This window comes from Trichomycterus rosablanca, chromosome 3 (genome assembly GCF_030014385.1).
Source record: "Trichomycterus rosablanca isolate fTriRos1 chromosome 3, fTriRos1.hap1, whole genome shotgun sequence".
NCBI lineage: Eukaryota > Metazoa > Chordata > Actinopteri > Siluriformes > Trichomycteridae > Trichomycterus > Trichomycterus rosablanca.
The window spans coordinates 28,721,275-28,732,575 of record NC_085990.1 but is presented as its reverse complement, the minus strand read 5'-3'; the positions used below and the strand labels follow the sequence as shown (position 1 = coordinate 28,732,575).

The window sequence follows — 11,301 nt, the reverse complement described above, 5'->3', positions numbered from 1 at the left end:
ATAGAGCACAGCTAGTCTAGTGCTGACACACATGAGGCCTAAGTTTGAGCCCCACTCCAGGTGACTGTACAGAAAAGGTACTTCACCACCTAAGTAATTAGTACCCAAGTTCAGAAAATAAGAGCGAATCGACTACTATGCATGTTGTGCTTTAAAACCACCACCAACCATTACAGAAATAATTAGCCGCTCACAAATGGACCCAGCTTTTTTTTCTTGCCCTCTGTTTGTATGAGCTTCACTTTACCTGTAACAGACTAGTGTTGGCATTCTCTAGTCTCACATTGTTTACTCTTGGTCTTGATAAAAACATTAAGAAAACATGTAGGCAGGTTATAAAGCCAGTACTATAAATGGATATAAAATGCTTTTGACTTAAACATTATGTTTTATTATTCTTACTGATCATTATTACACATGCTCTTAACAATCTGTTAAATGCTTCTTACATTTTTATTGCTTTTTAGAATTTATTTTTAGGATGCTCCTTTTTAAAGGTTTTTCAAAACATGGGCGGCAATGTATTTGACAGCCAGCATGGTCTCCTCACAGGTGGGCTTGATCTGAGACTCAGGCAGCAGGAACCCATAGCGGCCAGTGTCCCGCAGCTCGAATGTGTATGAATACTTCACTCCCAGATCATACGCCCAATCATCAGATCCACCAGCAGCAGGGTCTGCGCAGAGAAAGTAATGAAGTAATGAAGCATGATACAATGTGTGTGGGGTGACTGTTGTACAAAATGCATTAACAGCACTTTTTCTCTGTAAGACTTTCAATAAGACTTTTGGTATATGTGTAAAAAGTTTTGCTGATTTAGTCAAAAATGAATTTGTAGTGTCAGACACTTTTATTAAATGAAAAGGGTTGGCTTACAATCAACAATCCACATTCCAGATGAGTTCAATATGACTGAGCACAGGGCTCTGTGCAGGACAACAAACTTATTCTCCACACCAACTAGTCAAGTCAAGTCAAGTCAACTTTATTTATATAGCGCTTTTTACAATAGACATTGTCTCAAAGCAACTTTACAAAATCCAGGACCAACAGATACAAAAACCCCTGTTGAGCAAGCCGAGGGCGACTAGTCAAACCATGTTTCTGTGGTCCTTGTGCATTGGGGCACAGTTATCATGCTGTCATGCTGTGCTAACTGTTGCCAAAAAGATGGAAGCATAACATTTTTTATGTTAACAATGGGTGTGTCTAAAACACCTGAACTCAATTTGAGGCATGTCCAAATACTTTTAAACATATAGTAAACTTAATGGTATCACATTAGGCCCCACATAATTCTGGGCCAGCAGAGGGCGTCATTGCATCAGTTATGATGAATCCCTGTCCGGCTCCCACCCTATATGAACAACAGCCAATTGTTGTTCATGTAAGCACCTAGCCTGCTGGATAGCAGAGCTAAGATTCAAAATGTCAGCTCTGCTGTGCTAGCATGTTTTACTGCTTTGCCTCTGTGATTTTTGAAAATATTAAGCACATTTTCCCGTGAATTTAGTGAATTTAGCCCTAATTATATATGATGGTAGATAAATGTTTAAAATAAGGACAAACCAAATTATATTGTCATGCAATGTCAGAATTGATGTATCCAAGGCTTTGGTTAATTGACACCATAACAATGAAAGCATTGTGTGTGATACTTACAGATAGTGGTAGCGCCGGGGCCGCTGGTGTAGCGGGTGCCATACAGACTGCGCAGGGCCTCTGAGGCTCCTTGTGCCACACTCATCTATCACAAACACACAAAGACACAAATGTAGAGGTGAAAACAGTAGCAATGCTACAAAACATGTAGAACATTGGCTATTGATAAATACAAAAATTAGCACAACTGGCAGTGTTGGTGCTGTGTTTAAGGACCTGGGTTAAATTTTTATTCCCAGTTAATCTCTGTGAGATGCTTTAGATGTTCTCACAGTGTCTATGTGGGTTTCTTTTGGGATCTACGGTTTCCACCAGGCTCTCAAAAACAAGCAGAAAGGGGAATGACTGACAAATTGTCTATTTGAATGTGAAGTAGGTGAATAAATGAGTGAATAAGTAAGTGAATAAATGAGTGATGCCCTTTGATAGACTGTTTTACTGTCCAAGCTTTATTCAGTTGGTGCTAGACACACCACCTTAATAAGGGGGTAGTAACTTAATAAGGTCTGTTAGTAAAAATGAATTAATTAATATTTTAACAGTCTTTAGGTGTAAAAAGAAGATTTTGTTTAGTGCATTCACACCTAGACTAGAGCAACAGTTCAGTTTTCTAATCTTAAGGTCAGGTCTCTAAATGCATTTGAGTGGCCCTGCAAAAGCCTATACATCAAACATCTCTAGAAAGGCCTAAATATGGTAGTTGAACGAGTTAGAGGGGCTCTGCCATTAAAAATGGGAAAAACTGCAGGACAAAAAGACTTGCAGCTGTAGCTGCTGCCAAAAGGGGCTTCTACAAAGTACCGTACTGAATAAAGTATCTGAATACTATTGTGAATAAGATTTTAGTTTTTGATTTGTCATTATTAGTAATTGAGTCTCAATTAGTGGGTATAAATGGCAATAATATCCATTTAAAATTAAATTCACAACACAAAAACATGCAAAAAAGTCAAGAGGTTTTAATTTCTGAATCTACTGAAACTAATGAGAAAAGCCCCGTTTGAAATTCCTTAGATGTTTTAGTGACATTATACACCCTGTGGAGTAATTTAAAGGTTTCATCAAAGCTAAATTTTAGACTGTGTGCACTTTCTTAATTCTAAAAGAAAATGTGAGATGAACCTCCTTTTTGTGACATGATGAATATATGCATATATGAGGAATTAATGACAACACTACTGGGAAATTTTTAGTTCATTAGCACGTATTATGCGTGTGTGGAGTAGTACCAGTTCAGCGTGGTCCTTGGCCAGGTCGTATTTGTAGGAGTAGGGGAAAAGGAGCAGCTGGGAGTACGAATGGACTGTCAGGTAGGCCTTAATGATGGACTTGTTGTTCCGGATAAAGTTTGCAACATTCTTCACCTCGATCTCAGACTCAACAGAAGCTCCACAGTATGTATCACTGCAGGGGTTACTGGATGCTCCCAAAGCTGTGGGTAAGAGACGGTGACAAATATATTTTATTGCTGAAATCCTTCTTCTAGTAGTAGTATTGTTCCATACATTCATTCATTTTTCTTTTATCCACTTATATTTAGTTACAACTTCACCTTAGTCAAAGAACACAATAAAAAGGGTATAAAGGAGAAAAACCCCTCAGCAGAATAACAGCCTATTGCAGGGCAACACATTCTAACTGACTTGCTGTTAACTGAGGGTAATTCAGGCTATTTGTTTATTTAATTTTTGATAATGTATTTATTTTTTAAATCACAGTCTTAACATCTAAAGAATATTTTCTAATACAGTACTATTTTCTACAACAGTTACAGTATGTAGTGTGTACATGAAACGGTATTACATTTTTTTAACACTAAGATGCATTTCAATTACACAATGTGTCATGATGTGTTCTCTTGTCCAAAACGTAATAATTAGACAAACTAAAATCAAGATTAATTAGTGGTCAGAAATCTCAAACTAATTATTCCATTCAATAGAGGCAATGTTTGTGGTTAAAGTAAACCAACCCACTAAGTTTGACCAACTTGACCAAGTTTATTGTGGCATTTCAGAAGATTTACTGAGTCAAAAAATACACATTTAGGTGCCCAGGTGGTGCGGCAGGATATTCCGCTAGCACACCAGCGCAGAGATTCTGAACACCCCGGTTCGAGTCTTGGCTCTGCTACCGGTCAGCTGGGCACCATCTAGCGGGCACAATTGGCAATGCCTGCAGCAGACAAAATTGGCCACCGAGTCTACTGTGTGGGAAAAGGGCCAGAATAAGTGAGTAGGGTCTTCAAACACTGTGAAAGCCCCCTGGTTAACAGACTGAGGTGCCTGTGAAGAGGTGGATGAGCCTTATGTGCAAATCCACCGAAGCACAGGCAAAAAATAAGGGGTTGAGGTAAAGTACTTACTGCACCAGCCAGCATCAAAGTTTCTGTTGGGGTCAGCACCGATGCAACTGGAGCCAGTCTTGCGAGAGCGTGTCTTCCTCCACATTCTGTCCTATAGATCCAAATAATACAAAATGTTTTATATGCTAAAACACTTTTCTTGTAACATTTAAAAAGTGTTATTATTTAAAACAAGTGAAGCTGTTATTGTTGTTAATTCCTATTTAACAAGCCCTATTTAACTGTGCACAGAAAAGTCACTAGCAATAAACTGCTCATAAACACTAATAAGAAATAAGGTGGCCATGCCACAAAGTTATCTACCAGTATTGAACCATTTCCACCAATTTATAAACTTGCAACATGTATACTTTTAACACTGCATATTTCTTCACTTTCCAGTATATCAAAATATATTTTTTAATAATTCCAATTCAAAGTATGTCTTTTTTAAAAATAGTTGAATTTGTTTAAATGATTTAATGTTTTACAATGTATGTAAACTTCTGACTTATAGACGTACACTCTTGACGGTGTGTTCGTAACCATCGATGTTGAACACAGGCAGCACAAAGACATCCATTGTGTTCAGCAGGTTGGTCATCTGAGTGTCTGTTCCATAGGTGGACACAGCCTTTAAAAGACATTGCAGTATCATCAATCACAATCACAATCACAGAAAATTGCATGCAGTGCATCAGCATGTTATAATCATTATCAAAACATAAGTTGGCTTTACCTCCTTGACAAACCACTGGCAGAAAGCAGGGGAGATCCACTCTCTGGCGTGGATACCACAGTCCATGAAGATGGCAGGCTTGGTGGAGCCAGTATTCTTTCCGATCTGTAAGTGGTGTATTTATTAGCCAGCATTCATTTCAATTAAATATAAGCAGAATGCATTTATCATATCAGAAAAATGAAAGCAGCATTGTGGCAAATCTGGCAAAGTGGGTGTCACACAGCAGCATGAGTACTGAGGACCTGGATTAAATCTTTGCTGTAAACATTTTAAACCCGGATACACCAACACATGGTGTATGCATTTCTCATGCAGAAATAAGGAGATTCTAACAAAAAAAGGTTCATAGTTGTGCTTTAAGTAGCAATTGGTTCACATTTGAGATGCAATGTTGATTCTCATCCAACATCAGTGCTTGTTTCACAAATCCTCTTTTTATTTTAGCATTTTTTTTTTCAATTTTCCTCCCATCTAGTCATATCCAATTACCCGAATGCATTACGCCTTCTCTCTACTGATGCTGATTCCCACTGCTGATTGAGGAGAGCAAGACGTCACACGCCCCCCTCCGACACGTGTACACTCGCCGACTGTATCTTTTCACCCTTCAAAATCTTCAAAAGCCTTCCCAAAAGAGTGGAGACTGTTATGTCTGAAAAGGGGTGCTAATTTTATACAAATGCCCTAATGTTTCAAGTTAGGATTTCCAACAAGTTAAGAGTTAGGTGATCAGATACTTTTGGTCATATAGTGTATATGACTGCTTATGTCAGTGTTATGTTGGAAAGTTTATTGCTACCCATCAATCTCTCCACATAAAAATGACTAATGATTAAAAAAATGATTAATTTTATGAACAGCTTTATCCTGGTCAGGGTCACGGCAGGTCCAGTTAAATTAGAAACACTGTGCACAAGGCGCTAATCCATCGATGGGCTTCAGCCATTCATCCCCCTCAGACATACCCAATCATGTCTGGGTTGATGCCCGACTGGCCGATACACAGCTGAGATTCGAGCCTGGATTGTGGGCTAGACTAATAGACCACTGCAGCACTATAAATATGACAGTATAAAATAAATAATAATGACTTAATCACACATTTGCTTTATGCTTTTCAGACTGTGTGCTTAATAAGATATGCCATTATTTACAGATTAAATGCAATCTGATCAAACTTGTTTTATACTGCCAGTTTTATTTGAGCTAAATGCTTGTTCTTAAAAAGAAGAGTCAAGGCCTGTGTAGAGAAAAATATTTTTTAATAGCTCTACTAAGCAAAAAGCTGGTAACCTTGGGGATGTAATACAGACGCAGGTAATTTCCATAAAGTGAATGGTGTGTCCACTATATAATAAATGTTTTCCAATTAAACCCTTGTTATAGCCCAGTATAAAAATGCAATTCACTTTTACTTAACAATCATTGTTGTTTGACATTCATATAGTTTTCCTTAAATGCTATAGTTATGCTATTCGTTTATGCATTTTTCCTAATTTTCCTCCCAATCTAGTCACATCCAATTACTCGATTGCATTACACTTCCTCTCTTCTAATGCTGATCTCCACCCTGGTTGAGGAGACACTCTCCCTCCGACACGTGTGCAGTAGCCGACTACATCTTTTCACCTGCACGAGGCGAGTTCATATGCGGATCAGCTTTGTGTACAGAGAGCCACACCCTGATCAACACATTATTCCTAGTCTCTGTGCAGGCACCATCAATCAGCCAGCAGAGGTCGTAATTGCATCAGTTTAGAGGTCCAGTCCGGCTCTCACCCTGTATGAACAACAGCCAATCGTTGTTCATGTAGACGCCCAGCCTGCCGAATGGCAGAGCTGAGTTTTAAAACGACGAGTTTGAAATGTCAGCTTTGGTGTGCTAGCGTGTTTTACTGCTGCGCCACCTAAGTACCCTAGTTATGTTATTTAAAAATTTTTTTTTATTTACTTTATAGTAAAAAGAAATCTGATATTTGATTCTGGATTGAATGCTGTTGCACATTATGTTTTCAACTTTTAACTTGTCGTGTGAAGTCCCGTTATGTGTCCAAGCTGGTTTATAGAAAAATCCCATAATAACATTATGGAGCATATTTTTACCTTGAGCAGGTGCATGGCTCGTCCCTCATATGTGTTCCCGATCACCATCTTGCTGATCAGAGCAGAGTTGGCTGAGGTTATAGAGGTGATCCAGCCCTCAATCTGTCCATCACATAAATAAGTCATCAGAACACACATGCACTCACAAACTGAGAAATTGTATTAGATGTTATAGTAAATTCTTACCGTGGCCCAGTTGTTGTACTTGGTGTAGTCATGGGCTCTGGGCTGAATCCCACTTTTCATCTGACCATAAACAGCACTTTGCAGATCCTCAATCAGCACCCTGTAAAACAAGACAAACAATAGAGTTAAAGTCAGAAGGGACAAGTATGACAACGTTTACGTCAATTGTATCACTTTGGAAGAAAGCACCTAAAAATGCTATAAATTTGAATGATATTAGCACAGACAAATCACCAGCTTTAGTCAATTGTAATTAATAATTATAATTAAAATGGTCATGTGTCAAAGTTAATAAAAAAAAAAAAAAACTTTTAAAGGGTCTTTTGTGTGATTTACTGTGGAAAAATATCTCTTACCTCAAGCAATTTACGTTCTTCTCTTTGTGATAGATTATGTGATGCATGTGTTCGCAGACTTGTTAGTAAATAATCCTATCATATAATCTGACACTGACTACACATGATATTGCACAGTGTGTCATATACAGACTTTTTGAATAATCTTATTTAGTGTGACCAATAATGATCTTATAAACCACTAAAAACCTACAGCCTACATATTTACACTATCTTTAGAATTAAAAAAATAATGATGTAGACTGTTCTAAAATGAACTTTGACAAGGGATGCAAATTTTGTCACAGCTTTTGAATAAATCTTTATCTTTATACAATGAAGATACAATACAATACTTTTTACAGAACTGTGCTTGATGCATCAGATGACCTAATGACATGCATTTTTTTCTCAAGGATATTTTACATTTGTTACGCCGCCAGTGTTGATGGGTGATATTTTGCAGTACTTACTCATATTGCATTCCACTCTGCTGCAGCTGTACTAAAACCATGTCATTGTGAGAAGCTGGAATATGAATATCGACATCAGAGTTAACCACCACCAGGCCAGCGCTGTCAGGACTCCAGAAGTCAATCTACAAACACACACACACACACACACACAGACAAACACTTGTAATGTGTTGTAACCATTGTGGGGTATTTCTATTGACATAATTACTGTATAACACTAATTCTCTGTTAACATTATCATGATGATTTCTACTACTACTAATTAGATAACACTTGATTTTATGGGTAAAGTCAGTTTGTCAATTTGTTGCATTAATCATTCATCAAAAACTCCAAGGTTGTCATGGCAACATTTTATATGCTATATACAAATTCCTTAACAAATGAAAGTGATACTGTGTCATCAGTTTGGAATAAGCTATTCATGTACCTGTTACACTTTGCTTTACCCCCCTACCCCAACGCTGACATAATAATGGCATAAATCTATCATGCAAGCTTTTGTTACACTGTTATGTTAACAGTAGCATTAAATGTCACAATAACGTGCACACCTTTAAAGAAAATTACAAATTATTTCAAAAGATTATTGAATAACAGATGACATTTGTTTAAAATAAATAATTGTACATTCATGCTGTTGGCCAGCTCCTGGATGAATACCACATGTTCATTGGTCTTAGGCAGCAGACGGAAAACTTTATCCCTGCAGAAAAACAGAGAAAAACTTGTTATATTTAGTTAAAACTAGCAATAAATAAATAAATAAATGCATTAATTAATTAATAAATAAAATAGTGAGATTACCCATCATAGCGGATTGGCTCACAGAGAGCCACTGCTACCAATCCCAAAAATATAAGGGCCTTCATGGTTCCTGATCTGGCTGTGATCAGGTATGTTACATCTCGGTCTTTATAAATCAAGGTTGTCAACGGCTGTCCAATCCCTGTGTGCTTTTCCATCTACATGTCAAGTTCCTAGTATTTGGTCAATTAATGATAAACTTTTAAAAATGTCTATTTATAAATGTTCCAAAAATACACAAAGATAGAAATAAAGTGCGTCAATCCAAGGCCACATCAAGCGTGAGAACAGACCTTGTTTTACAGCTTGCACTTTTAATATTTTACTATTAAACACCAGTGAATAAAAAAGCTAATGAAGATTTTTCACCTAAAACCCTTTATTTATTCTTTACAGTATATTCTCATCACAGATGTACATGTAATAAACATACATTTACATTCTATAAATAGGACACAACACAACAACATACAGCAACACAATTACACTACTTAAAAGTATATTAAATATCTAATCAAGATCCCACAGCCTTTTTTGAGATTGTCTCTGATAAAAATGCCTTTGCAGTTTTTTCCAGCATGATGTCCAGCAGTTATTAGATTTAAGCATTGACAATAACATAAGCTGTGGCTAGTGGCGGAAAGCTGATTTGTCCTGCTCTTTGAGAGAAATAATAGGATATTTTATTAATCATTCATGTGTTGCTGATCAATCTTAGTCTGTAAGCTCATGTGTATGGATAAAATGTAATATTTTCTTCCTGCATTAAGAGCTGTCAACTGAATTTAAAAGTATGAAGCAACACAATTGGAATGCTGTGGTTCTGTGTGGCAGCAAGGTCACCAACAACACTATTAAATATATCCTACCCGCTATTGTGGACCCATGTGGACCCATGATAACAGCACAGCAAAATATAATAGTGTATGCAACACTCCAAAATTTGGCAATCCTATATACACCGATCAGCCATAACATTAAAACCACCTCCTTGTTTCTACACTCACTGTCCATTTTATCAGCTCCACTTAGCATATAAAAGCACTTTGTAGTTCTACAATTACTGACTGTAGTCCATATGTTTCTCTGCATGCTTTGTTAGCCCTCTTTTAGGCTGTTCTTTAATGGTCAGGACTCTCCCAGGACCACCACTGAGTAGGTATTATTTGGGTGGTGGATCATTCTCAGCACTGCAGTGACACTGACATGGTGGTGGTGTGTTAGTGTGTGTTGTGCTGGTATGAGTGGATCAGACACAGCAGCGCTGCTGGAAATTTTAAATACCTCACTGTCACTGCTGGACTGAGAACAGTCCACCAACCAAAAATATATCCAGCCAACAGCGCCCTGTGGGCAGTGTCTTGTGACCACTGCTGAGGGTCTAGAAGATGACCAACTCAAACAGCATCAATAGATGAGTGATCGTCTCTGACTTTACATCTACGAGGTTGATCGACTGGGTAGGAGTGTCTAATAGAGTGGACAGTGAGTGGACGTGGTATTTAAAATCTCCAGCAGCGCTGCTGTGTCTGATCCACTCATACCAGCCTGGAAGCAGGCTTAAAAAGTATGTAGAGAAACAGATGGACTACAGTCAGTAATTGTAGAACTACAAAGTGCTTCTATATGGTACGTGGAGCTAATAAAATAAACAGTGAGTGTAGAAACAAGGAGGTGGTTTTTTTGGACCACTCAAATACAGTAAATCTGCTCATTATGTATGTATAATATTATACCCAAGTTTGCTTTACAAGGTCAAGGAAGATCATCATTGTAAAGCTTAGCTTACTCGGCTGCAGAGAACTATACTTGTGTTTCAGCAGCACTTAATTCATTGTAATTCTTTGAGTACATCTGACCATCTGTACATATTTCCTGACCAATATAATTGTTTAAGTGTTTGTACTGCTTATCTTAGCTGCTTAATCTAGCAACATTTTAGCAACATCAAGTTAGAAATAACTTCAGACATTCCTGGTATAGAATCTATGATCTTCTTTCGAAGATTTTTTTAAAATGTTCAATCTTCTCTGTATGGTTTATGATCTCCTTTCCAGGACCTTTTAAGAAATTTGCAAGCTTTCCAATTGTAATACTAATGACTTAAAATAATGAATGCAGCTGAACAAGCCCTTTTAACAGGGGACAGTGGTAGCCTAGAGGGTGAAGCTTTGGGCTGTCAACTGAAAGGTTGAGAGTTTGAATCCCAGCTCTGCCATGCAGCCACTGTTGGGCCCTTGAGCAAGACCCTTAACCCTCTCTGCTCCAGGGGTGCCATACGATGGCTGACCCTGCACTCTGACCCCAGCATCCAAACGAGCTGGGATATGTGGAAAAAGAATTTTGTTGTACTGTACATCTGTATATGTATAAATGACAAAGGCATTCAATTTTTCTATTGGCACAGTGACGTCTCTAGAAATTGAAGAGAATTGCTACAAAACTAATTATGTAATTAACACCTACAACAAACATTAAATGACAAAGAGATATGTGTCCCAATTAATGAAATTATTCAAATTCTCAACCACCATAACATGCATGTCTCTTACAGAGGTATATAAACTACATTATAATATGTTTTAAGGCACAAGTTAAGTCTGGCCAAATTGGCCAATCTAGTTCCCAGCATGGTTTACACCCTTC

At 37.7% G+C, this 11,301-nt stretch overlaps 1 protein-coding gene across 1 annotated transcript; it reads right to left on the bottom strand.

Moving 5' to 3' along the window:
- Positions 1-368: 368 nt before the first annotated feature.
- Positions 369-8,782, bottom strand: cpb1 (carboxypeptidase B1 (tissue)). Its single transcript, XM_062992032.1, has 11 exons — positions 8,656-8,782; positions 8,479-8,554; positions 7,846-7,970; positions 7,038-7,137; positions 6,852-6,953; positions 4,746-4,850; positions 4,530-4,640; positions 4,028-4,118; positions 2,892-3,094; positions 1,663-1,747; positions 369-676 (listed from the first exon to the last, which is right to left on the bottom strand). The coding sequence occupies exons 1-11, from the start codon at positions 8,718-8,720 to the stop codon at positions 492-494; spliced, it is 1,248 nt and encodes a 415-aa protein (XP_062848102.1). The 5' UTR covers positions 8,721-8,782; the 3' UTR covers positions 369-491.
- Between the last annotated feature and the right edge of the window lie 2,519 nt (positions 8,783-11,301).